Here is a 27,407-nt window from a genome sequence, read left to right as displayed (position 1 = left end):
CTTCTTTGCTGGCCCTTCCCTGCCCAATGGGGTCGCAGTCAGCGCCTCAAGTCCCACTCTGCTCGTCCTGTGCCAGCAGCCACCAAGCGATGAGCAGGACAACTGTCCGCTTCCTTTGAGAGCCATGTTCCCGCTGGCCGGTGGGAGGAGGGGCAGCTGGGCCCGCACGGAACCGCGAGCCCGGTCCTCAGGGTCAGGGTGAGGACAGCTGCCCAGGCCCCAGCCCGCGCTCAGAGCCTGCCGGGCAGACTGCGGGGGATGCTATTCACCCACCACGGGGTTCAGCACTGCCCCGCGCCGATGGGGCTTCTGGACGAGAAACAGCCGTCAGACGGGGGCGAGGGGAGGGACACGGGGACCCGGGACAGCGGCAGGCTGGGAGGGAAACCCCTCCAGGCGGGAGCGTCTGAGAACAAGATGGAAAGGAGCCAGGGGGCCCCTGTTCTGGGGAGCAGTTCTGGGGGCTGGGCGCGCCCCACAGGCGGGGGGTGCTGGGCTGTGGGGGAGCCAGGAGGGGCCCAGACGACACGGAGACTGGCGGCCACAGCTAACGCCTGGTCACTGCCACACAACACAGAGTAGGAAAGGTGCGAGCTTTTTATTCACTCGTATTACCGCCGATAAGATGAGAGCCAGCATTTGGAAACTCCACTGTAAAATACAGGTTTCACCATGAAAATGCATTTCACGGGGTATTTCAATACGCATTTCACACACACACACTAAGCACACTCAAGCCCCGTCCGATCGAAGCACACACGGAAACGACACCTCGCACAGCGGAGTCTTCACCATCGCGGCGGATGAGAAAGCAGATCCGTTTGGCGTTCTCTCCCCGTCCCCGACAGGACTGGAGGCCAGACTGGTCACAGGGAAGGACACTCGGGTGAACTGTCCCCGGTCCTCACAGGGCGAGAGCCTCTCCTGCGGCCCTTCCACCCACCGAGGTCCAGTTCCCACCACGCACTGCGCCAACAGGGCACGGGCTGCCGCTTCCCAAGGCGGGCGGACGGGGACCGGGGGCACCAGGACGCAGCGCCCACCGCGCAGTGCGGACAGCCCCACACACGGAGGCGGGACGGCGTCCAGGCCGCCGGCCGTGTGCTGTCCTCTCCTGCTGGCGTTGAGGACTCAGTTCCACTTGATTTTAGAGTCAAACTCCAATGTCCCGCAGCCTGACCCCCACCCCACCACTTCCCTTTCCACGTCGGGCCGGCAGGTGTGTCTGTGAGCGGGAGGCTGAGGGAGATGGAAGCGAACACACCCTGACCATCACGTCTGCGCCCCGACTGAGATCAACCAACCAATTCCTCCTCTCACTAGGAAAGGTGACTTTCAATAAAAGCCATAATTTAATTGAAATAAAAAAGTACAAAACTGACCACGCAATCACAGCTTCACTTGTAACTAGCACAGCACGCGTCACCCCGCTGTGCAGTAGTACCACGGGCACCGGGGACCCTGTAAACACAGCGCCGCCCCGGGGGGGGGGGGGGGCTTGCTCTGCGGTGACAGTGGAAGAACTGCAGCAGGAAGCTGCCCCCGGACACGTCTGAGACCGTCACCCCTCTCCCCCACCTGGACCCAACGTCAAGCACAGGTCCGGACGGAAGCACCGCTGCGGGCCTCAGACGCACCTCGGAACTGAACGTCTCAAGATGGGGTCACAGGTGATAACTGGGCTCTCAGAGGGCCTGCGAGGATAGCTTCTCGCGTGGACACAGCAGGGACACGCCACCGCCGTGACAACCGCACCAACAACCCTCCCCCCTCCCCCCAGCTCTTTAGGAGGAGCAGAGCTGGCAGCACCCAGAGCAGTCACATCCCCTCCCGGACGGACGGAAGCGTCTCACCCTGGGCTCCGGCGGCCCTTCCTTCTGCCACGACCGCAGCCCCGCCCGCCCCGCCCACGCGGGACCTAGAAGATCAAGGCCACGCTGCCCGCGAGCCGGGGGCCTGCAGCTTCGCTCTCAATACTGCTGTCTCACGGTGCCTCCTCGCCAGGCATCCGAGCGGAATTCCTTTCTGAGGGAAACGGACAGGTAACCAGATTAAGACGGAATCTCCCACGCGTGGGCTCCAGTGGAAGGCTGTTTAGTTAATGAAAAGTTAATCTTTAAAAATATCTGCCGTCGTTCTGAACACAAGGCACCAGCAGAGCAGACCTCCGGCCACGACTGCCTGGAAAACGGAGGGTGGAGTCTCCGTCTGTCCTGGCGGTGGCGACGCTCCTTCCTCAGGTGAAGGCCACGTCTTCCAGGTAGTCGGCGACGTCGCTGAGCTGCGACACGGTCAGGTCCTGCGTCAGGTCCTCAAGCTGTGGGTCCGACAGAGGACAGCGGAGCGTCAGCACGCAGCAGTCTCAGGCCTCCCGAAACACGGCGCTGCGCCGTGAGGGTCATCTCGGGCCCCACTGCTGCCGCCGCGACCCCCCCCCCCACCCCCCCCTCCTGCTCGGATCCCGTGCGCACAGGCGCCCGGCGGAGAGGTGAGCACCGGGAGCTCGCGGAGAGAGCAGGCAGGAAGGACGAGCGTGCGAGCCCAGGTTTGCTGCGCAGACTGGCTTCACTGCAAACGGTGCCTCCCTCCCTCCAAGGCCTTCCGCTGCGATCCTCCCCGAAGGTCATGGCACTGAGGGCGAAGGTCACGGCACTCGGGGACATGCTTGTGGGGAAGGCAGGCTCACGAGAGATGCCCACAGCTCTCTTGGCACCAACATGCGATCCCAAGCCGCCAGCTCACACATCTAAGTGCATCCTGCTCTCTGCCTAATCGCAAGGCCCAATGTGGAACCCCAATACAGACCCCAGTCCTACCCTGGCTCCATTTCTGCTGCGCCGTCTCCCGTGGGTGTGTGGCCCCCGCCCTGCTGTGCGACCCCCGACACCACAGGCAGCCCCCGCCGCGCCTCCTGCCCACAGGCGCGCTCTGAGAACGGCTCCTCCCGCACCGACTGTCCACACCCCAAGGGTCGGTCCGACCCAGCCCTGACCCCTGGCCCGAGACAAAGCACCTCCTCAGTTACAGAGGGAGTGACAGTGGACACCAGCTCACATCCTCACTCAAGATTCTTTTCAGACTGAGCCAGGTCAATCTGCCATCCATTTCCCGCCATTTCCCGCCGTCTCCCTCGGCAGTGTAGCTCCTAGAGCCGCATGAACCGAGGCAGCCCCGGCCCGCGCCCCGCACTCTGCCCGACCTTGTCGCTGGTGTTGGCGTCGTCCAGCTCCGCGGACAGGTCCTCCTCGATCTCCTCGCCGATGCTCAGCTCGCTTCTCTCCGAGCGATGGCTGGTGCTAATTCAGGGGAGAGAGAACAGTGACGCCAACTCCCGTCTCAGCCTCTAACCCTAAACAGAGGGCCACATCACACCAGCTCCACGCCCATCCTGACCCTGAAGACCCCTCCCTGGCGAGGCAGCAGGGCCAGTCAACGGGACAGACGAGGAAAGCAAGGGCCACACTGCCTCTCACAAAGGCAACCCACCAGCTAACCAGGCACCGTCACACACACTCCCGGAGAGGGCGCTCCGAGCATCACGCCTCAGCCTCCGACTTCAACTTCCTCGTCACCTCCACAACCCCCACGTCCAGACGAAGGACTGCCCAACTCCTCTCACCCCACCTACACCCACCTGAGTCAGAAAGATCATGTGAGGGCCACCTGTTTCAGGTAGATGTGGGCGGTTCCCACGAGGCCAGGGGGGGAGGGGAGAGGGGAGTGGAGATGAGGAGAAGGAGGAAAGGGGGAGGAGGGGAGGGGAGGAAAGGGGGAGGAGGGGAGGGCCCTCATTCTAGGGAGGCCTGGTGCGGAGACTCAGTTCTTCAGCTACTTCCATTCATTCTCCTGAGTTTCCTGAACACCCACATCCGGATGCGGAATCTACCCAGGCTTCCAGGCCATGTGCAGCTCTGGATCAACCCGCCCCCCCGCCCCCCGCCACTCTGAACAGGGCCACGCCACTAAATAAGCCCCGGGTGATCCTGTCACTCTCCTGCGTCCACCTGCTGTTCTTACCTATTGAAGTCATCCACATAGTCATCGTCTTCTCCAGCCCCTGGAAGTTCAGGGAGAGACACATGTCATCCAACACTGCATCATTACAGAAGTCCCAAAGATCAGAAATAACACTGTACCATATATAAGATACCAGTACAAGCAAGGAACAAAGTAACCCAAGAAACAGTACAGTTACTTCCACCGTGACATGTACTTAACATGGTCTTTTAGTCCAAGCACTCAAAGCTCCCTCCTGTTGCATGTTTACTCTTTATAATGTTATCTCTTATCAAAACCAAGTATTCGGTCACATATTCCAACTCAATAGATCAACTTAAAAGCGAGCAGAGCGAGAGCATCCTCGGTGGGTGTGGGCGCTGCCCCGTGACCTGGGAGCTGGCCAGTGTCCTGCGTCCCTCAGCTCTGAGCTGTGGCACCTGCCTGCCCAGGTCAGCACAGGGTCCCACCTGTGAAGGGCCGCAGACCCAGTGCCCAGTGAGCACCGGGGAAGGACGTCACAAGGGCAGGGCCGCTCACAGACGCAGCAGCCCCACAGGCCGCCCTATGGCATTGAAAGTGCATCGAGGCCCTGACAGAGCGCACGGTGGATGCCACCCCCTCGCTCCCGCCATCTCCCGAGGGACAGCTGGGGACATGGTGTTGACGGCTGAGCAAACGCTTAGGGCCCATGAGAGCTGCCCTCCCCATGAACAGTGGCACGTGGAAGACATGCAGAATCACGTGTGGCCACTGAGGGAAGAGTGGGGACCCGCATGGGGAGCCCACGGGTCCCTCGAAGGCCAGACCAGGCACTGCTGGGGGTTCAAGGTCTGGATGGACAGTCAGACAAGGTCTTCCTCTCCTGATACAATTCCCTGGTGGTTCTACTTTTGTCAAACACGAGCGTGACTGCTGGGTCCCGAGGCCCAGCATGGCTGACGGGGCGTCCCTGACCTCATGGAGCTCCCCCTCTAGTGGGAGGAAGCGGGGGGACGCACAGGCCAGACACTGAGATGGGTCCTGAAGTCTCTGAGGGCAGCTGAGTGGAAACCTAAGGAAGGTGACCGAGATGGGGAGGCCGTGGTGGCGGGAAGTCCGTGAGGAAGCTGGCGCAACCACGGAGGCACCGTGGCCCAGGGCAGGTGGGGAGACCAGGAGGGCGCGCAGGGCGGGCCTGGAGGTCGGGTCAGGACTCCAGCGTGAATGCAAAGGGGGAGGCGTGGAAGAGGGCAGGTGGCCGAGGTCTGACTGCTGTTTCCCACACTGCAGCCACCACAGGAACAAGGGTGCCCAGGAGGCCGAAACAAAGGGAAGGAAAGCTGATGTCGAAGCGAGGCCCAGGCCAGAGGGGACTGCGCTGAGGGCTGGGGCGAGTGTGTGCTAGAGACCTGAGAGATGTGTGTGGGGGGAGGAGACCCCAGAAAATAAAGAATCCAGCGGCACTGCACAGATCACTACGGCAACGAGTCGGAATCCCTGCCGCTGGGGGAGGGCGGCCGAGGCCCCCCGACAGGCGAGCGGGTGGCGGCTGCCTTCTGGTGGGCGGTGGGCGGGAGCCTCCCTGCACACCTGGAGTGGCAGGAGGGTCAGCTGAGCCTGTCATGGCTGCTGCTAGGCCCCTCGGCCCGTGGATGAGCCCAGGCACGCGGGCCAGGCAAGCATGCACTCAGGAGGTGCTCGCGGCAGGCTGGCCACACCCAGGCATTCAAGATTTTATTCTGAAAAATAACCACCTCCGAGCAATCAACACTAAACTGGTTATCAAGTTACCTAATCCAAGGGATCCGATTTTATCATTCACCACCTTCAGATCTTTCAAAGCTGCGTTTCCCCTTTTACCTGTGAACAGGGAAACACATTTGCATTAAATCAACATTTAGAATACAACCATTTCTTAAATGTGTCAATTACTTCTCCCCCAGAATAAGGGCTTCTTTACAACAGAAGCTTCCTCAACTAGAAGATGACAAAGTGTGACTGATGCCTGCCGAGTGCAGCTCTCTGCTGTAACTTGACCCTCAGTGTTTTTGCCCACTTCTTTCCTACTAGAGGCCCGGTGCACAAAATTTGGGCGGGGGGGGGGGTCCCTCAGGCCGGCCTACATCCTCAATCCGGGACCCCTTGGGGGATGTCAGGCCTAAACCGGCAGTCGGACACCCCTCTCGCAGTTAGGACGCTACATGCACCAGTGACCATACTTTTCCTACAGGTGAAAGGCATCTTGCTGTTGTGTGGGCAGCTACATCTTTTTGCCCTGATTATAAAAAGTAGTACATAACATGATCCTCTGAGGCAGTCGTACCATTCTCCCCATCTTATGGGTGGAAACACTGAAGCAGAGAGAAGTTAAGTAATTGGCTTTGTCACACAGTTGTAAGTGTCAGAATCAGGGCTGACCACAAAATGTGCAAGCCAGAGTCCATGCATGTCATCGCTGCATCATCCTGTTTTCTCAGTGTTAGAGTAGCCTGGCCAGGTTTTAATGTTTAAATCTAAGAGACTGTTCCCAATGTATGGGGTAGGGTCCCTAGGCCTGGACGGTGATCAGGGCCGTCTGTGGGGCGACCAGTGGGCGGGGCGGTCAGGAGCCCCCGCTGGACGGTGATCAGGGCCCTCTGTGGGGTGACCGGCAGGCGGGGCGGTCAGGAGCCCCCGCTGGCTGGTGACCAGGGCCCTCTGTGGGGGGACCAGTGGGCGGGGCGATCAGGAACCCCCGCTGGCCGGTGATCAGGGCCCTCTGTGGGGTGACCGGCAGGCGGGGCGGTCAGGAGCCCCCGCTGGGGGGGGACCAGTGGGCGGGGCGATCAGGAGCCCCCGCTGGACGGTGATCAGGGCCGTCTGTGGGGGGACCAGTGGGCGGGGCGATCAGGAGCCCCCGCTGGACGGTGATCAGGGCCCTCTGTGGGGTGACCAGTGGGCGGGGCGGGGCGGTCAGGAGCCCCCACCGGCACCCGCCTTGGCTGGCGGCCTGGTGCCACCCACTGGCCGGCTCCGCCCCCCGCCGCCGCCTCCCTCTGGGGGGGGGGGGCAGTGCGCATCATAGCGACCCATCGTCCGCTGTTCCGTCGATTTGCATATTAGGGTTTTGTTATATAGGATGGCGCCCCTCCAGGTGTGACTGCACAGACTCATCATTCTGTCATATTACTTCCCTTGACCTCTAAATTTTGCACCAATTCAATCACTATTTCATTTCCCAACCTGACCGACTCTCACTGGTTTTACTTCTTCAGCCCTTAGCCCTCAATGTTCTCTCTAAATCATTCGTCCCTAATCAGCATTAAGAGTGACCCACCTAGCTGGTTTGGCTCAGTGGATAGAGCATTGGCCTGCGGACTGAAGGGTCCCAGGTTGGACTCGATCCCCAGTGGGGGGCGTGCCAAGAGGCAGCCAATCAATGATTCTCTCTCCTCATTGATGTTTCTCTCTCTCCCTCTTCCTCTCCCTTCCTCTCTGAAACCAATAAAAACATTTTAAAGAAAGAGTGACCCATCCTGACTCTGGGCTCCGTCACTGAAGGTGACAGTGATCATGGGAAAGGAGGGAGAGAGGAGTGACGGGGCCACAGTCTCAGGTCCACGGCTAGCTGACCAGATGGTTAGGAGAGCCACAGAACATCTCGTGTGTCCTGGGATACCCTACAGCTGTACCAAGTCATGCAAAATTGTGCAAATCACACTGCAATTCCCTCACACAGAGCTCACCCACTTTTTAGAAAACTCACTCGGAAGAGGCCCAGTTATACTCTAACACTGTGCTGATTAAACCCTCTGTCCCCTATGACGTAGTACCCAAGCTGCTCCCCACAGGTCCGTGTCTGAGCACTGGGGCCTGCACCGTGTGTGCCGGGGCGGGGCGGAATGTGTGGGCAGCCCGGCATTCCTTGCAGCTGCAGTCCCTGTCCCTGCTGCACAGGACACACCAGGTCCAAATCCCCCCACACCCTGAGCTGATCACTGTGGCACCACACAATCTATAAGACACGTTTGAAAAATGAATTTAATTAAATCCTAATCAAGTCAATCTAAATGTCCGAGAGAGATGGTTTAAAATTATACCTCTACTAGAGGCCCGGTGCACGAATTCATGCACCAGTGGAGTCCCTCGGCCTGGCCTGCAGGATGGGGCCAAAACTGGCTCTGTGATATCCCCCAAGGAGTCCCAGATTGTGAGAGGGTGCAGGCCTGGCCAAGGGACCCCACCGGTGCACGATCTGGGCCAGGGAGGCACACTGGAGGTTGGCCCGCCGGAGAGGGACTGCGGCAGGGCTCCAGGGCATGTCCCGCTCATCTCACTCAGTCCTGATCGGCTGGACCCCAGTAGCAAGCTAACCTACCGGTCAGAGTGTCTGCCCCCTGGTGGTCAGTGCACATCACAGCAAGCAGTTGAGTGGCCTTAGCATATCATTAGCATATTACTCTTTGATTGGTTGAATGGACAACTGGACACTTAGCATATATTAGGCTTTTTTTTATATCGGATAGCATGATAGACAGCCAAAATGTCAACTAATAGTGTTTTGGTGGCATAGGAAAAGTGGAATACAGACCGTATCTTAAAAAATCAACAAATAGAACACCATATTAACAGAATCTATCTCTGAATGGTAACGTTATGGGCTGTTTTTATGATTTTACATACATTTTTCTGAAAAAATAAGCAATGATCAAATGTTCCATAATGAGCTAGAGAGAAATACAGTATCCAGTGCCACCTCTGCAGCCAGCACTCACCTTCCGAGTCTTTCAAGGAGGGGGCTCCCGGCAGGGAGCCGAGACCACTCTTCAAGGATGGGGCGTCGGCGAGCGAGGTGAGGCTCCCTCCTGGCTTCCCAGGGTCACTTCTCCTAACAGGAAACAAGCGCAGTCAATGGCGCTCTGGCCTCTGCCCGGCCCAGAGCAGCACACGCAGCTCTCACAGGACACGAAGCACACACACAGCGCAGCGCAGCGCACCAGAGGGCGAGGAGGCCCCAGCTCTGGGCGACATCCCACTGCTCCTCCTCCCTCACACCCACCTCCCAGCGAAGACGGAGGCCTGGGCACTCCAGTGTAGCTCTCCAGAAACCCTGTCCCGACATCACTAACTTCCCTCTTGAAAACACTGTTCTCGCCCTGGCCGGTTTAGCTCAGTGGATAGAGCGAGCGGACTAAAGGGCCGTGGGTTTGATGCCAGTCAAGGGCACATACCTGGGTTTCAGGCTCCATCCCAAGCCTTGGACAGGGCACGTGCAGAGGCAACCAATGGATGTGTCTCTCTCACATTGCTCTCTCCCTTCCTCCCTCTCTCTCTAAAAACCAAGGGGAAACACCCTCAGGTGAGGATTAACAAACAAACAAACCAGGGCTGTTCTCAGCCACAGGCTAGGACACGCATGCTGTTCATTCTCCCGCTCTAACAGTTCTAACCCCACCCTGCCCTCCAGCCCCACCCATTCCTCTGCGCACTCCTACAAAACTCGTCAAAAAAGTATTCACCACCTACAGCCCTCTCCTGTCCTTCCTGAGCCCACTCGGACCCATCAGCACAGCACGGCCCCCAATGCCACCATCTGGCTAACCCAGACGTCAAGGCCATCCTCGGCCTCGGGCTGCTAAACGCAGAGCAGGTTTCAGAGCCAAATGCGGCTGCTTGGCCCGCCTCCTGCTCCGGCTCAGTCCCCTGCCCGCTTGCTCCTCTGCGGGCTGGCCTGGAGATGCTGCAGTGCCCACGGCCTGGTGACCCCGGCAGGCACCCAGCTTTCCACGCTCCCTAAGGTGGAGTCCCTAACGTGCATCCAGCCAGAGCTCCCTGCACCCGGCCCACACCTCTCACCTTTCCCGGGACCATCTTCTCCAACCCAGCAAGTGGGAACAGAGCTCTCCTGTCCCCTGGCCCACACCCGAGGACCCCTCAGCTCAGTCAAGGGCGGTTTCCACCTTCCAGGTGCTCAGCCTGGAATCCCGGAACTTTCCTGGGAGCCACTGCTCTGAGCTCGTCCTTCTGCTCCCACTCAGGACACAGCCCGTCTCCTCCTCCTCCTCACCATCCCACGTCACCTCTCCCGGGGCGGACGACCCTGCCACTCCGCACCTGGAGACCTGCGCCCAGGACTTGAGACAATGCCTGCGGACCCAGCCACTCTGCTGCCCAGCGCCAGCTTCCAGTCTCCCTCAGAGCAGAGCCAGGCCCTCCTCTGGGGGTCCAGCCCCTCTGCCTTGTGACTGGCAATCCCCCTGCACGCTGTGCCGCTCACAGCTGTGCCCGTACGGCGCCTGCGCCCTGCAGTGGCTGGCAGAGGCTCAGGACCCCCGGCTGCGGGAGTCGGGACACCTAGGCTTCCTCACACTGGACGCATTACCACATCGAAGGCTTTGACCACACAAATCAGACTCACGTGTCTAGTAAGTATGGCCCCTTGAGCAGCTCACTGTTTCTTAACTGTAAAAAGCATTGGGAAATTACCTTTTTAAGCCTCTATTCTGATGACCAAAAGAGTCGACTCACCAACCGTAAGTTTTTTCGGGTTTAGGAATGGGATCGTCAAAGAAAGAATCTCCGTCCAGGTCATCTTCGTGTGGACAAAGGCCAGCTTTGTCTTTGACATCTAGACTCTTGTTGCTTAAGAAAGGTCCAAGTTTTGTGTCCGGGGCCAGTAAGTGAAGACTGCTTCTGCTCTTTGGTTCTGACGAGGAGATGCTCGCATCACTCTGACTAGCACCACTGCCGGCTTTCTAGAAAGACAGGGGAGAGGCAGCCCCCTTGGTGAAATAAGACTGTGATAAGGTGTTTTAAGTCAGAGAGTCCCGAACATCTGCAACCCCCTGGGCATGAGTGCGTGAGGCCGTGAGGGGCGGTGGGAGGGGCTTGCAGTGAACTCGGGGGGGGGGGGGGGTCCAGAGCAACTCCGGCCCTCAGCTGGCCCCAGGCCTCGGGCCCCGCCAGGGCAAATGTCAGGGAAACAGGTGGGCACCACTCCTCACACTCCCTGAAGGAACCCTTCGCTATGCCCACTCCATTTATTCATGACTTCCCACTTCCTCTTCCACATCTCTCCCTGCTCCGCCAATTACCGCAAGTCAATGTGCCCAACGTGAAAGCAAAGGAAGGTTAGTTCACACAAACGAACCAAGAATTACAGCAAAGTGAACACAGCCTTTCCGCCCAGAGCCCAGCACACCCGCACACCAACGAGGAGGCCGCCGCTGCGTGCGGGTCTACGGCGATCTGCTGCCAGTGCAGCAATGGCCTCCACTCAGACCTCAGAGGGGCCCCCACCGCACCTCCATGTCCATGGCACGTCCGGCCAGCCCCTGAGCGTCTACACCGGCCAGCCCCTGAGCGTCTACACCGGCCAGCCCCTGAGCGTCTACACCGGCCAGCCCCTGTGAGTCTGCACCGGCCAGCCACTGAGCGTCTGCACCGGCCAGCCCCTGTGAGTCTGCACCGGCCAGCCCCTGAGCGTCTACACCGGCCAGCCCCTGAGCGTCTACACCGGCCAGCCGCTGAGCGTCTACACCGGCCAGCCCCTGAGCGTCTACACCGGCCAGCCCCTGAGCGTCTACACCGGCCAGCCGCTGAGCGTCTACACCGGCCAGCCCCTGAGCGTCTACACCGGCCAGCCCCTGAGCATCTACACCGGCCAGCCCCTGAGCGTCTACACCGGCCAGCCCCTGTGAGTCTGCACCGGCCAGCCACTGAGCGTCTGCACCGGCCAGCCCCTGTGAGTCTGCACCGGCCAGCCGCTGAGCGTCTACACCGGCCAGCCCCTGAGCGTCTACACCGGCCAGCCGCTGAGCGTCTACACCGGCCAGCCCCTGAGCGTCTACACCGGCCAGCCGCTGAGCGTCTACACCGGCCAGCCCCTGAGCGTCTACACGGGCCAGCCCCTGAGCGTCTACACCTACCGGCCCCTGAGCGTCTACACCAATGTTCAAGGCCCTCGAGCGCTCTCCCTCCTGCCCCAGCCTGCATGCAACAGCGTGTATTCCCTCGTCTCCAGTTGGCCCTGACCCTCACAGCCTACCTGGATCCTGTCCTTCCCCGGTTTCTCTTTGCCCTTAGACATGCCTATTTTAACAACATAGTAACCAAAACCTTGATTCCTAGAATGTCTATGAACTAGAAAAAAAGTTTTTCCAAACTAAAGGCTTAATCTGAACTGCTCATAACAGACACATTAAAGCCAAAGAAAGTTTTCCAAGTTTACAAAATTCATGCAAATTCTTTTCCTGCCCATGCCTTATCCCCAGCTTCCTTCCCCAAACACACCAAAGGCAGTTTATGACCCGAGACTTACTAATAAATTAATTTTACTACAGCTCTCTCTCTCTCTCTCTCTCTCTCTCTCTCACACACACACACACCTAAAAGTTTAACTCATGCACATAGAGAGCAAACACTGTGTTATTGTAGAATCACAGAAACCGAAGCCCTTTCTAGAAGCTCAGTGGTCCCGGAGAAGACGTATTTCCATGCTCCCTTCACAAGCCGGACCTCCTGCAGGTGCACGGAGCCAGCGCTCTGGCTTTGAAACCAGACTGGACGGCCCGCACAGCTGCTCCACGCTCAGCCCTATGAAGCCAGCTGCTCGGGGTCAGAGGACAGTAGTGCCCAGATGTCAGGTCTCGGGTCTGAAGCAGCCAGGAGTGGACAGCTGGCCAGGCTGAGTGCTGGGCACACTGCCCACTAAGAGTGCTCCTGCATTCAGAATGTGTGTGTGTGTGTGTGTGTGTGTGAGAGAGAGAGAGTGAGTGTGAAGGGAACGATAATGCTTCCTTTATCTAGAAAACAAAGGTGTCTGTAATAGACACAGAAACATCCCCCCATCCCAAACACACACACACACACACACACACACACACACACACACACACATCACTGCCCTAAATCAACGTGACGCTGGGCTTATTCCAGAATTTTGGAAAAAAAAAGGAGCAACGATTTCAGAAATGGTCCTTTTTAAAAGAACTTGAAGCAAAAAATACCTCAATACACAAGTTTAAAAACACTTGAAAACTGATTATAAAAAGGCTGACCCTCTATATTACTTTTAATGTGAAGATAAAAAGCACTTTATTCTAAGTATTAAAAACAAAACCATCTACTATTCAGTTTTCCCAAGTGAGTGGAGCTACCAAGGGCTGCTGTAACTTCCGACACCCTTTCAGAACGGTGTCCAGTGAACAGGTGACCCTCGGGGAGGCAGTGTCAGCACAGTGCAAAATGTCACCTCATTAAAGAAACGCCCGCCCACTTACCATCTACCCGCCTTGGCTTCCACTTCTTCTGCCCACCCTTTACTGACCCACAATAGCAAAACCCAGCAATACAACTTGTATCTGACCAAGTTCAATTAGGTCCAAACCTTGGGTTTTGCTCTGCATTCTGACAGGCTCACACTAGTAAGTGCAAATCGGTTTTATATACACGTGAATGACTTTTTAAAAGTTCATCTGCAACATGAACTCGGGCCTTCTGCTCACAACAGAAGCCACAAGGCACCCCCGCAGGCCCTGCTGGGCGCCCCGGTGGTTCATGGACAAGCAGGGCGACGCTCAGGGCTTTGCCCGTGGGAAGTGCTGCCCTGCTGCTTGTGAACGGCGCCCCCTGGAGTCCAGCTGTGTGTCCCGCAATGACACACACATGCAGCTCGGTATGGGTTATTAAGACGTTAGGACGGTGGGGGATTAAGGGCGGGAACCTACTGCAGGCACACGGCAGAGCGGAAAGCAGAGGGATGACGGGCTGAGGCTCATCTATGCGGCTGGAAACGGTGCTGGGTACCAGACTTCTAAAGCAATTCCACGACAAGGCCAGGGGCGCAGAGGAGACCAGGGTTCACAGCGACGGAGGCAGAACCTGGGGCTCAGCGACAGGACACGGGCCGCACAGGCTCTTCGTCCCCCTCGGCCCGGAGCGCCTGAGGCCCTGCCCGAGCAGGAGTCTGTGACCCACAGTGCAATGTGTCTCCCTCCACGTGCTCTTCCCATGGACCCACTTCTTCAAAACGTTCGGACCTCTTCAAACCCACGACACCAACAGGATCATACAAGTGCGGTACCATGAAATACGCCCTTAAGTCCAAGGAACTGACTAAAGGCAGCTATGAAACATGCTGGTTTGTTTCTAACGACCTTGCTTAAGGCGTGTCACCTCCCCAATCCCACGGTAAACTCCTTACTAGTGACTGAGGGCCATGGTCACTGCCTCGCCCAGAGCACTGAACACGAGTTTCTCTATGCAAATGTGCAGACGTACTTGCTGAATAACGTTTTAAATCATCTCATATGGTAAGGCATGAAAACAGTGTGAACGACGGACAGGAATTCGCCGCTGAGCCAGCAGAACGAAGGCAGCCAGCACGGCGAGTCCGCGGGATCTCTCCTGAAACCAAGCTCACCTGCACGGAGCCCCACAGGCTGAAACGGTGGAGAAGGACACCCGATTCTAACGTGTGTCAGAACTGACTGACTGACACTGCTTCTCAGGCCTCTAACATTTACAATGTAAAAGTGGCCAGGATACAGGCTTGGTCCATTTTTGTGATCGTAGGGGAGGATGCAGTGCTGGCAGCAGGCACAGCACACTGCGGCTCCGCCCTCCGCGCGGGCTCTGAGGCCGAGCCCTGGGCACGGGGTCACAGCTGTGCACACAGAACATCCTGAGGGAACGAAGTTTCGCCTTTAACTTGCCGATAGGAATGTATCAAAAAGTCGTGCAATGTTCTACTGACCTCGGATAAAAATCATGTAAAGACTATATACGTGACCATCCATTCAAAAAGTATTTTCAACTTTTTTTGTTGCCAAAAACAAAAAATCCTTAAAATGAAACTGACAGCACAGTTTGAAAATGTAACAGTGTGACTTCCACCTGGATAAAACTAAAGTCAAACCACTTCTTGTTTTGTGTCACCGTGACTTTATCATGCCTGACTACAGAGGAGAGGGGGTGACATTTCCAAAGAAGTGACCGCGCAATGGCTCAGGCCCGGAGGCTCTGTCCCTCCGCCCTCATGCATGTTACCTTGGCACCAGACTTCCGCCCGCTTGTCTTCTTCTTACCTTGTCCTTTATACCTTGGTATCTGAGCATGAGAATAAAACGACGTTTTACCACAGAGTATAAATCTTTCAAAATAAACTAATTCATAAACAAACTAAAAAGGATTCCTATTAGAAAATTTCCTTAAATTGGAGATATTAATATGTTCCTTTAGGAAACCTACTTCTTTGGTCTTTTTACCTCTCTTACTCAAGGGGTTCAACTCATGTCTAATCACCCTTCCCAAGAGTTATTGGTGAAGCCTGACCTCCGCGTGGACAGACACGCCCTCCGCGTGGACAGGCCCGCCCTCCGCGTGGACAGGCCCGCCCTCCGCGTGGACAGACACGCCCTCCGCGTGGACAGGCCCGCCCTCCGCGGTGACAGGCCCGCCCTCCGCGGTGACAGACACGCCCTCCGCGTGGACAGGCCCGCCCTCCGCGGGGACAGGCCCGCCCTCCGCGGGGACAGGCCCGCCCTCCGTGGGGACAGGCCCGCCCTCCGCGTGGACAGACACGCCCTCCGCGTGGACAGGCCCGCCCTCCGCGTGGACAGACACACCCTCCGCGTGGACAGACACGCCCTCCGCGTGGACAGACACGCCCTCCGCGTGGACAGGCCCGCCCTCCGCGGGGACAGGCCCGCCCTCCGCGGGGACAGGCCCGCCCTCCGTGGGGACAGGCCCGCCCTCCGCGTGGACAGACACGCCCTCCGCGTGGACAGGCCCGCCCTCCGCGTGGACAGGCCCTCCTCCGTGCTCACTGAGCAGCGCTGAGAAGCCAGGCTTGAACTCCTGAGCAGCTTCCTTTCAGGCCGGGCCCCGCCCCCTGCTCCGGAGCACAAAGCAGGCCCCCAGGGCTGGCGGGACGCTGCACTGGGCCACCCGTCCGAGTCCCTGGGGCTCTGATGGCTCAGGCACTGAGAGGAAGGAGGAGCCGGCGGGGAAAGGGTGAGCCAAGTACTGGCCTCCAAACCCAGGCCCGTGAGGACCACAGGGTTATGTGAGCCAGGCCCCGCAGAGACGAGCTGCAGCGTCTCCCTGTGGGGTGACTGAGGCTCCGCGGAAAGCAGTCAGAGGGCGGAGGAGGGAGGGCCCCTCAGGTCTGTTCTCTAATCCGCCTCAGACCCCCTCACGCCTCTGGGACCGTGCAGAGCAGCGGTTTCCATCTTTTCCCTCTCATGGCCCACAGACGAATGACTGAACCTGCGGCACACCAAAGACATTGTTGCCAATCTGACCCCAAAAACTGCTGCCATTCTGACTCGTTCACACTGGACGGCCATGGCGTGTCGGCTGTTGTCGTTTACATGTGACCGTCTGCGGGGAAGAGTCGGTGCCTGACACTGCATGCCAGAAACATGCCTGCGCTCACGGGTGAAAATCGCTGGTTTAGAACAACATTTCCTAACTGACTTAACATGACAGATTCTCATCATAATTCTTAACTCTTAAAACTATTTCTATAAAGAGAGTAAGAATAGGCAAAACAGACATTAATATCTTATCTTGAAGACATACCTTATGGGGAAGGTTAGTCTTGCTAATTTGCTTTAAGAAGTAATTACTGACAAAAGGGAACTTCCGAATAGCTGGGTACTAGTATGTGGGGATATGTGTTATGTTAACCCCCTTAAAGCCAGGTATTTCACAGAAAGCAGAGCTTGTGACAAAGGTTTTTCTCTCTGGTAGCTGCTCCGAGGGACTCCGTAAACTGGCCCTGAGCATCGAGGGAAAGATCTTAAAGGCCCCTCCTACAGAGCAGGCGGTTAGCAGGCCGCTAACAGGCACCCAGCACAATGGTCTCCCCATTCAGACAACACAAAGGGCCAACCACATCCAACAGCAGCAGGAGTCCCCCTGGCAGCATGTCACCCCCTCCCAGCCCCGTCAGAAACAGCGGACCCATCACTCTGGCTGCTCCCGGGCAGGGGCCAGAGGGCGGTCCCCACACACTGGGCGCAGACCCACCCTCTGGTGGGCCAGGTTCTTGCAGCGGCGCTGCTCCAGCGCGTCCCACACACACTTGCCTCCTGACTCGTTCTGCCACCAGCACCAACACCCTGGACTGGGAATCCAGTGTCCCCCAGTTCATTGTCTGTGACACCAAACCCGAGTCAGGGCCCTAACTTCAACCACTCAGAAACCACACACCAATATGGCCCAAGCTCACAGACCTTACGAACCCTCAGAACGGCTCATGACTGTAAACACCCGTCAGGCTTACAATCCCAGACTGTCACCCAGCTACCCTACTCAACACAGCGTTCTACACTCCCGAGCCTAACCTTCTCCAGCTCGGACTGTACAAATGAGAAGTGATGTCCGAAGTACCAAGTAAGTCCAATATTCTACAACTTTATTTAATAGCATATTCCTTTCTATGACACAAAATTCAAAAAACTACCAATTAAAGCAAAATAATTAATGCTTATGAATCTATACTTCATCCACAGGAAGCAAGCAGTGGCAGAAACTGAACAGGAGTGTGACGTGTAAGACTGGGTGTGTAGGACTGGGAGGAACCCGAGCTGGGCGTGCCGGGCCGGACTGCCCGTGCCGCGTACTCACCTTACTGGGGCCCGTGTGCGCGCTCAGCTTTCCTTCTGGCGAGGGTGGTGGAGAATGCGCATCAGCCAGATCCGGTGCACCCTAAGACATTCCGTTTAAAGTTAACACATTACACAGAAACATACTAATTACACCGCATAGAACTTCAGCATTTAAAACTACTCCACGTGTCGGTATGTTGATTTCTTTCTAATTAATGTCAATATCCTCATTAGATTTCACCCTAATTTTAATTTTAAAAAGGGAAACACACTTAGATTCTGATTAGCTGCCAAGTATCCCCTCAATCAGCCTGGGCTCTGTGAGGCCCCCTCCCTGCCTGACGCCCTGGTCCTGCCCGACTCCCCAGACACCTGCTCTGCCCCCGGACTGGCTGCCGCTTCATTTGTCTCAAGAAACCTCTCGCACAGCTGCTTCTGGTGGGCACCGCTGCTCCCTGGTGGGCACCGCTCTCTTCAAGGGCAGCCCTCCCTTCCTCCCACTTCCCAGGGCACTGGCCCGCCCGGCCTCCCACGCCTTCTAAGCCAGCGGGCACACAGCAGGACAGACACCTCAGGGAGCAGAGCGGCAGCCCCTGGGCTGAAGCAAGGAGTCGCAGGGACAAACCCAGCACCAGCAGGAGTGTGGCAGAGGACCAGACCAGGACTCTGTCCCGTGTCGCCTTCACTTGGTTAGGAGGAGAATGGAGTCCTCCTTCCACCCAGGACTCCAGCCTTCTAGTGGGCTGACCAGGGGGTGATAGGGGAAAGGACTGACGGGACTCAGGGAGCCATCCGAACAGCAATGGCCACAGAATCAGAGACGGGAACGGTAACGACGGCCAGCAGTGGTGCGGCCGCCAATGCCCAGCTCTGTTCCCCGAGCTTCACACACCGAGGCCTTCAGTCCTCACCACAACCCCACCGGCTGCCTTCCGCCTCCACGGCCCGGGGAGGAGCCTGAGGCGTGTGGCTGAGGAGGGCCACACGCAGGGCGGGCCGAGCGGGGTGTGGAGCTAAGCAGTCTGGCTCCAGAGTCTGGGCTATTCCCAGTGGCTACAGAAGGGACAGCAGACCTGGGAGAAAACGTGGGCAACCAGCATGCACGCATGAGGTGCACCGGGGAAGGGATTGAAGGGGAGGGGCAGAGCAAGACAGAGGTCAGGGCCACAGAAGCCGAGAGAGCTGTCACCAGCATTTCCAGACGGCGGCTCAGGAGAGCGGGAGCCTTACATGTAGGTCTCTTTTGTCCACTAGCAGCCAGCACAGTGCCCATCCTCTAAGAAGCGCTCACCAACCTCGTCTAACAATTATGAGAGCATGAAATCACAATGCACGCATGCGCACGCGGGGACAGCCTGTGCTCTGGCCAGGCCCCTGCGCCCTCCTCCCTCCGCACCTGCCCATCCCCTGCCCGGCTTTCACGTTAAGGTCGAGTTGAACAAAATTTCAACATGAAACATTCTGCCCCCTTTGACTAAAAATTATTACTTAGAACGTTTAGAACTAATCAATTATTGTATACTTCCTCTATAATCACAAACCATTTAAATGTGCATTTTCTTACGAAAGCATCTTATCTTGAACAGCTCTCAACCCTTCTACTACACATAATTTTCTTACATTTCCCTTTTAATGAAAAGAATCTATTTATTGTGCAATGGGCACTCAGTCAGCCTGAGTGGTTCGGAGGCTCTAACAGGAACTCTGAGGTGTCCAGACGGAGGGACGGGGGCAGCCACAGCCTCCACTCACACATCCCTGCGGCAGAAGCACACTTAACCAGCTCCCTGGGACCGTTAAGACGCTGTCTACGCCTGTGACAGGACCCTTCCAGAAACAGAAATCAGACCGTTCATCTCATTAGCAGTACTTCTAAAAGGGAAGGATAGGAATAAGAAAGGTAATGGCTAATCAAACACACAGGAATTAGAAAATGTCTAACAAAATAAGCAAAATCAATAGCTCAAACAGTTTTAGATCTAGTTTAAAAAAGCCTTTCAGTTCAAAAATTAACTAGTCTGTAACTTGGCCTTTATATGTTTGAGTACTAAGAGGGCTAATGCTTGGAGTGTTCTCGCCACTTCTTAAGCAGTGCCCTGTGCTGGAGCTCCAGGGTGCCCACCCCGAGCTCCCAGACCCCTTCCCGAGAGGAACAGGTGAGCACTCGTCAGAAAGGACAGTGAGCACTAGTCAGAAAGGACGGTGAGCACTCGTCAGAAAGGACGGTGAGCACTAGTCAGCGGGAGGTGACACTAGCCAGCGGGGAGCAGGATCTATCCACAGAACTGGGGCGGCAGCAGCTCAGAGCACCCACACTTCCAGTTTTCATTATAATGTGCACTTAACCGATCTGAGTGCATTTCACTTTGTTTCCAAGGAAAAGCCTTTTATTGACACGGACTCCCTGCACGGAGTGCGGGCTGCCCGGGCAGCAGTGATGAGCCAGGAGGTAACGGAGCACAGGGCTGCACTTACTTCCCCACGGGCGGGCCCTCTCTCCTTCTGCTGACAGCGCCGGATCACTTCCAACAGCAAGGGTCCGCCCACAGTGCCTTCCGCTTCAATAATGCCCAAGTCCCGGGCTAAATTCTCTCGACCTTCCAGACCTTGAAACTAGGGCAGAAATAAGATGCAAAAGTAAGCTATAAGTACACAGATATATAACAAGATTATTTACTCAGAGCTCAAAGAAAAGTATTTTCAGAACCTAAAGACATCTTTCTAAACTCAGACTGTTTTTCTAATGAATGAAACATCCATTTTAAAAAATTACATATATATGTTTGTGGGGGGAGGGGACTGAAGGCGGCCACAGAGCCCCATTCCCCCCGAGCTCACTCCCAAATACACACTCACTGAATAGAACAGAGTCCTCACACACCCACACGGTTTGATGATACCTTTTCTCAAGGAAGCACAGCTGCTCACGTGTGTGACATAAACACATAAAATACAATGACACAACACGAGCAAGTTTCTATGTGGGATTCTGCATATAGAAAATGCGCGAGTCAGGTTGCTTACATTTGTTATTCCTTTCACCAATCTCCACATTCAAGTTCACATTAACAGCTACAGTCTAACAGAACAAGCCAGCTTTACAACAACACTCCCTTCTAGTTAAGTAAAGCAGGGGCCTAGAACCCCCTGCCAGCTCGGATGATGTTTAAGAAAATCAGGGAGCTACAGAAACATCTTTATGCAAGACACTACAGTTGTCAAATGTTAACTTTCAGCTGTTCATGAGCTCAGCGTTGTCCAAGGCTTCAAAGGTGAGGTGAAATCGTTCTTACTGTGCTAGCTTCCGGTTGGAAAACGGCCAAGGTGAAGTCAAGATGAAAGAACTGGAGAAACTCGGCCACCAGACTGGCCACCAGCCGGCCTGCGGGTGAGAGAGCGGTGAGCGAGCCTTCAGGCCCGAGCCTCCTCGGACACTGGGAAGGACAGGCTGCACGAATGCGAGGAAAGTCTCTACATTGTTTAACCACGGACTCGTCTTTGCCGCGGACAATTAAGTGATGGAAACCGGTCTCCCCTTGTTCTCACTGGGATCCTAGGTCTGGCAGCAACCATCGGGAAGACCCTGTGACACTTCACTTGACGGTTCTGCCTCTTACAGTGACACTGGCTTTATCCCAGGACCCATGGTAAGCAAAGCAACTTAACAGCAGTCCAATAAAATCTCATTTTAAGAAACAAGGACCTATAAGAATCACAGATATCAAAAAATAATCTGAAATGCCTGATTTCTTCCAAACAGAGTCAGGATTTGAAAACGTACAGATAGACAAAATAAAGAAGAGCTGAACATCTTACCATCTTTCGTATTTAAAAACTTCTTCAGGCTCTCGTTGACTAAAGGAGTTTTGTTCTGTTAAAGAAAAAATACCGTCAGTGTTATGTGTTTATGATGAGAACTACAAAATGCGGATTAACGTATAACTTTCTGGCAAAGATGTAAGTAAAATATCGTCACCCATACAATTATGGTTAACCCATTCCACAACTATTGATCACTAAAAGAACTGCTTTGTGCTACTGAATAATATCTCAAAATTAATAAAACAAAGCCATATATGAAGACTTATACTCATTTTTAAATGTTTTATTAATTGCTGACTAAGGTACTTTAGAAGCCAGACCTTCAAATACTCATGTGAAATAACACTTATAAAAACAACTGATAATTATTTCAACTGTATGAATTTTGATACTGTCATCTTAGCTATCAACCATTATGACACACTATGAACAGGACTATAATTACACACTTGCCATTTGCAGTCCACCTATAGCAGGTCACATGACTTTATGCAGTGCATAGGCCAACTGATTTTTATCATTGGACATTTGAGTAAATAAAACAAATACTCCAGCACATCACAGCTTCCTCCCGCAGACCGCAGAGGTGCAGGCGCCTGGCTGAGGAGTGGTGCCCGCTCTGGGGAAGCCCTGGTCTGGGCATGCTGTACAAAGGTGAAGGGCCCTCCATGTCATCACCCGCCGAGGTATTTCCTCAAGAGAGGAAAGGGCAGGTCCAAGCAACACGCACGCACACGCATGTCCCAGCAGCCGTGTTTATGAGTTGAAAGCTGGAAACCCAACGTCCACCCACAGGTGAGTGACTGAACGAACTGCAGACGTTCATACAGCCCAACACGAACCGGGAAACCACCGACCACGTGAATGAGTCTGTGAACTCATATGCTGCGTGAACACAGCCGGACCAAACATAAAGAAATGCGTGTGTGCTGTGCGACTCCAATGGCCTCGCTGTCAAAAGCCTCGAGTTGCCCAGGTTGGAGGTGGGTGGGGACTACAAAGGGGCGTGAAGAGGCTTGAGAGAGTCTTTATTTCTTTAATCCTCACCCAAGCATGTTTTTGTGGACTTTGGAGAGGGAGAGAGAGAAATACCAATGTGAGAGAGAAACATCGGTAAGTTGCATCGGGTACCCACCCTGACTGGGAACTGAACCGGCAACTTTCTGGGTGGGGACTACACTCCAACTGACTGAGCCACCTGGCCAGGGTGCCTGAGGAAACTTTTCAAAGTCATGGATACGTTCATTACTTTTTTTACTTTTTTATTTTTTATTTCAGAGAGAAAGGGAGAGGAAGATAGAAACATCAAAAAGAGAGATGGAACTGGAGAGCATTATGCTAAGTGAAATAAGCCAGTCAGAGAAAGATAAATATCACATGATCTCACTCATTTGTGAAATATAATGAACAAAAACAGATCCAGAGACAGAGAAGCATCGATCAGACCGTCAAACCTCAGAGGGAAGGTAGGGGAGGGTGGGGGTAAGGGGAGAGATCAACCAAAGGACTTGTATGCATGCATATAAGCCTACAGACACCAGCGGGGTGAGGGCATGAGTGGGGGGGTGGGGAAGCAATGGGGGGATAAGGACACATATGTAATACCTTAATCAGTAAAGAAAAAAAATAAATAAATAAAAGAGAATCATCAATCGGCTGCCTCCTGCACGCCCTCTACTGAGGATAGAGCCCGCAACCTGGGCATGTGCCCTTGACCGGAATTGAACCTGGGACTCTTCAGTCCACAGGCCGACAATCTATCCACTGAGCCAAACCAGCTAGGGCTATACCTCAATAGTTTTAAGAATACTCAAAAAACACAAGGAGGGTAAAGATCACAAAGGTACTCAAGTAGACTAGTGTAAGAAATGTTAAGATGTTGAGTCAACTGAAATATTTAAAGAAATGGAAAGGCAAGATCCAGTATGTCCTATGAACAGCGACGGGAGCAACGCGGAGAAGGGCTTCAGGAAGATGTGCGGACAGCAGAGGAGCGCAGGGAGGGCAAAGCCACCTGGAGAGGAACGAACGAAGCCGAGCGGCAGCCGAGCCCTCCTCAGACCTCTCCGCACAGAAGTGAGAGAGCCAGGCGGCCCAGGAGGGAGGAGGAGCGGGCAGTGGGACACGCAGGGCTGAAGCTCGGGAGGGCGACACGGACGGGAGAACCACAGCTGCTGGTGCGGTCAGGGCCAGGGAGGCAGACGAAAGCTCTGGGACGCCGCACCGAGGCTGCCAAGGAGGGAACAGAAGAAGATCACGCCGAGGATCAAGGAGTGATCAAGAGAAAACAGAACAGAAAAATCCCCCAAAGTCAAAGCAGATTTTCAGGAAGGAATTCAAGTCCAGTGCCACAGAGTAACTCTATAGGTAAGAACGAAGAAGAACCGAAGTAGGATTCTTCTTGACCGCAGCCAGGGAAATCACCGAGGTGCAGCAGTGATGGACTTACAGGTGCTCGTGGGTTCAAGGGCACCTGGACATGAGAAACAGTGTAAGACACACATTCATCCAAAGCTCGTCAGAGGGGAAGCAGAGGGGGGATGCTCCAGAGACGAGCCAGCAGCAGGGCGAGCGGAAGAGCTGAGACGATCGCGAAGGCAAACCCAGGGCAGGCCGCTGTGCAGCCGGCAGAGCCTCCCCACTGGCGCGGGAGGAGGAAGGCACAGGTGCGTGGGCACAGGGGAGCTCTGTCTGGGGAGGACACACCGAGAGGACCTGACGCCCCCGTGTTCCCCCAGAGACACAAGGCGTCGGTCACGAGTAAGGTGGAAGCGGCATGGGAGAACATATCTGGCAATGATACATCAGATAAAGGGTTAATCTTCAAAATGGATAAGGAACTCATACAACTTAACAAAAGACAAACAATCCAATTAAAAAAATGGGCCAAGAACCTGAATAGACACTTCTCCAAAGAGGACATACAGAAGGTCAAGAGACATGAAAAAATGCTCAAAGTCACTGATCATCAGGGAGATGCAAATTAAAACCACAATGAGGTATCACCTCACACCTGTCAGAATGGCTACCATCAACAAATGACAAGTGCTGACGAGGATGTGGAGAAAAAGGAACCCTCATGCACTGCTGGTGGAAATGCAGACGGGTGCAGCCATTATGGAAAACAGTATGGAGTTTCCTCAAAAAATTAAGTATGGAACTGTCATCTGACCCAGGGATCCCTCTCCTAGGAATATATCCTAAGAGACCTGAAACACCAATCAGAAAGAATGTATGCACCCCTGTGTTCACAGCAGCACAATGTACAGTAGTTAAGATCTGGAAACAGCCCAAGTGCCCATCATAGACGAGTGGATAAAAAGCCGTGGTACATTTACACCATGGAATACTACGCAGCGGTAAAAAAGAAGGATCTCTCACCCTTTGAGACAGCATGGAGGGGCCTGGAGAGTATCGTGCTAAGTGAAATAAGCCAGTCAGAGAAAGACAAGTACCACATGATCTCACTTATGTGTGGAATCTAAGTAACAAAATAAACTGATGAATCCAGAGGCATGGGAGCATGGAGCAGAGTGCGCAATCTCAGAGGGAAGGCGGGGAGGGTGGGTGGGTGGGAGGTGCTCAACCAAAGACCTTGTATGCACATGTGCATAAGCCATGGACACGGACAATAGGGTGGGGGCGGGGCGGGGGGGGCCTGGAGGGGGTCAATGGGGAAAAGGGGGACATATGCAGTACTTTCAACAATAAAGATTTTTAAAAAGAGGTGGAAGGGCCTCGCTAGGGTGGTAGTCTCCATTCAGTGACGTCAGCAACCCGCAGGCTCGGGTGACTTTGCTCTAGAGCGAACAGCACACGAGGGAGTTAGTGTGCTGAATTAAAGGACCATTAAGACTTTTTCCCAGACCAAGTATGGCTAGAAGGTGAGGCTCAGAAGTATGGACTAGGGGTCCAGGCCAGAGGCAGCCAAGAGGAGACACAGGCTGGACAAACAGGAGAGCCAAGTGAAGGGCTCCTAGTGGTGACCAGCAGCGGGCATCAGGCCCATGGGACAGCGGAGGCGGCGGCTCCTCGGAGGAGGGTGAAGACAGGATTACCAAGCGACTCTCGTGGACAGCAAGTTCCAGGACATCCACTCAGGAGGTGGCGGGACGTGGGGCAGAGAGAAAAAGCTAAATGCACTTACATAGCGATTCGTGGTGGGACTTGGGGCAGTCAGACAGACTGTGTGATTGCACAACTGTGTGGCCTGGCCGGTGCGGCTCGGTGATGAGTGTGAACCCATGAACCAGGAGGTCCGGTCCCGGTTGGGTCTCACTCAGGGCACAGGCCTGGTTTCCCGCTGGATCCCCAGTCAGGGAGTGCGGGGGGCCGCGTGCAGGAGACGCCAATCCCCGATTCTCATCACTGATGTTCCTACCTCTCCCTTCCTCTCTGAAACAAAGCTAATAAGTAAATAAACAAAAAAACAAAAACTGTGCGGTCTGACCGTTCTGGGAAAGGCGCACACCAGCTGACGCCATGGCCTGTGTGTCAGATCCCCCTACAGAAAGGGGTCTGCGACCCGCAAGGCTCAGGGCTGGCTCCGCGCCCGGGGCGCTCCTGAGCAGCTGGCAGGCCCCGCAGACGCCAGAGTTCTGCTTCGGCCTCTCCTCCCGGAATAAAGAGGCGCCCCCCCCCCCCCCCCCAGCTCACAGGCACCTGCCCACACCACAGCGAGCCGCCTTCCGGAAGGGGGTCAAGGGGTGCGGACGTCATACCTCTACTTTTTCTTGCTCCTCCAGCGCCAAGAACACGGCCGCTCGGAGTTCAGCCTGGAACAGAAAGGGGGTTACCGCACAGCTTCCCGGCCCGCCTCCGGCCGGGGGCACCCCGAGCCCCAGGGCGCCGTCCGCGCCGAGAAGCCCAGAGCGCAGCCCGGCGGCCAGGCTCGGAGGCCCGTGCGGGGCGAGCGCGGCCAGGGGTCGCCCCTCCCTCGCGCGCCCCGCGCCCCGCGCCCCGCGGTCCCGCCGGCTGGTCAGCGGCGCCGGAGGAGCGGGTCCCGAGAAACGCGCCGCCGGGACGGCAGCCCGCCGCTCGAAGCAGGTGGGGACCTGGGACCCGGGGACCCCGAGCCCGCCCGCTCCCCGCCACGGACCGGACCCCGGATCCCGCCCGGGCGGCCCCTTTGTGACGCCCGCCGTCCGCACAGGCCCCGCGGCCCGCGCGCCCCTCCGCCAGGCCCGGCCAGGCCCCCCGCCGACCTTGATGCGGTTCAGGACCCCGCTGCCCTCCAGCGTCTGCACCAGCAGGTCCCGCAGCTCCGTGTCCTCCTCCGCCGCCACCGCGGCCGCCGTCGCCGCCATCTTGCTTCTCCAAGACAACCGCCGAAGCCGCGCCAACGGCCAACGGCGCCGCAGAGGCCGCGGGGCGCGCGGCCGAGACCACGCCCCCGGCGCCGGCGCGCGCAGCCCGCCTCACGCTTGGGCGGGGCCTCGGGGCGCTGGTGAGCAAGGGGGCGGGGCCTCGGGCGGAAGCCAGGGGCGGGCCTGGGGCGCGGAGGAACGCGGGAGGCGGGGCGGACGCAAGGGGCGGGGCCAGGGCGGACGCAAGGGGCGGGGCCGGGGCGGACGCAAGGGGCGGGGCCGGGGCGGACGCAAGGGGCGGGGCCAGGGCGGACGGCCAGGGCAGGCGCTCTGGGTGGAGGTGCCAGTTCAGAGCCAACCGGAATCCCGGTTAGGGCCGCGGTGAAGAGGGGACTTCGTTGGAGCAAACAGCTCAGAGTGACCCCGCTGGGCTGTGAGCACGGCCCTGCTGCGGGACGGCCCCGTCGTGTGCGCACGGGGGCTGCTGAGCCAGGCCCCTCCAGCTGGGCTGCTGGGCTCTGCGGGCCCTGCTCAGCCCCTGGTCGGCTCCCTCTGCCCCAGACCGGGTGGCGGACACAGTGCAGGCAGAGCTTCTCCCGCAATTGTAGTTTGAGTGAGAGGCCCCTGTGCAGAACTGGCTGCTAGGCTCTGCTTATTATTATTATTATTATTATTATTATATTTGCTTTGTTCCCCAGCCCAGTTA

The 27,407-nt window shown here is 56.2% G+C and overlaps 1 protein-coding gene across 2 annotated transcripts; it reads right to left on the bottom strand.

The window, feature by feature from the left end:
* Nucleotides 1-1,311: 1,311 nt before the first annotated feature.
* CEP43 (centrosomal protein 43) lies at nucleotides 1,312-26,787 on the bottom strand. Of its 2 annotated transcripts, XM_054721874.1 has the most exons (13): nucleotides 26,600-26,787; nucleotides 26,117-26,170; nucleotides 21,390-21,444; nucleotides 20,867-20,955; nucleotides 20,049-20,186; nucleotides 17,593-17,673; nucleotides 15,007-15,066; nucleotides 10,486-10,712; nucleotides 8,733-8,845; nucleotides 5,770-5,838; nucleotides 4,018-4,057; nucleotides 3,200-3,296; nucleotides 1,312-2,317 (listed from the first exon to the last, which is right to left on the bottom strand). In XM_054721874.1, the coding sequence occupies exons 1-13, from the start codon at nucleotides 26,699-26,701 to the stop codon at nucleotides 2,237-2,239; spliced, it is 1,206 nt and encodes a 401-aa protein (XP_054577849.1). In that variant the 5' UTR covers nucleotides 26,702-26,787; the 3' UTR covers nucleotides 1,312-2,236. The 2 variants fall into 2 exon arrangements, with proteins under 2 accessions (XP_054577849.1, XP_054577851.1); XM_054721876.1 differs by lacking the exon at nucleotides 15,007-15,066 and having other exon boundaries at nucleotides 26,600-26,786.
* Between the last annotated feature and the right edge of the window lie 620 nt (nucleotides 26,788-27,407).

This window comes from Eptesicus fuscus, chromosome 10, assembly GCF_027574615.1.
Source record: "Eptesicus fuscus isolate TK198812 chromosome 10, DD_ASM_mEF_20220401, whole genome shotgun sequence".
NCBI lineage: Eukaryota > Metazoa > Chordata > Mammalia > Chiroptera > Vespertilionidae > Eptesicus > Eptesicus fuscus.
The sequence above is the reverse complement of the archived record's forward strand: the minus strand, read 5'-3'. Positions and strand labels throughout refer to the sequence as shown.

Bases quoted from the DNA above. Each gene is read 5' to 3' on its own strand.
- CEP43 (XM_054721874.1), bottom strand. From the start codon at position 26,701: ATGGCGGCGACGGCGGCCGCGGTGGCGGCGGAGGAGGACACGGAGCTG. The intron at 26,171-26,599 runs GTCGGCGGGGGG...TTTCTGTTCCAG, and splicing joins GGGTCCTGAACCGCATCAAG to GCTGAACTCCGAGCGGCCGT. The intron at 17,674-20,048 runs GTAAGTGCAGCC...GGAATGTCTTAG, and splicing joins GAGGGCCCGCCCGTGGGGAA to GGTGCACCGGATCTGGCTGA.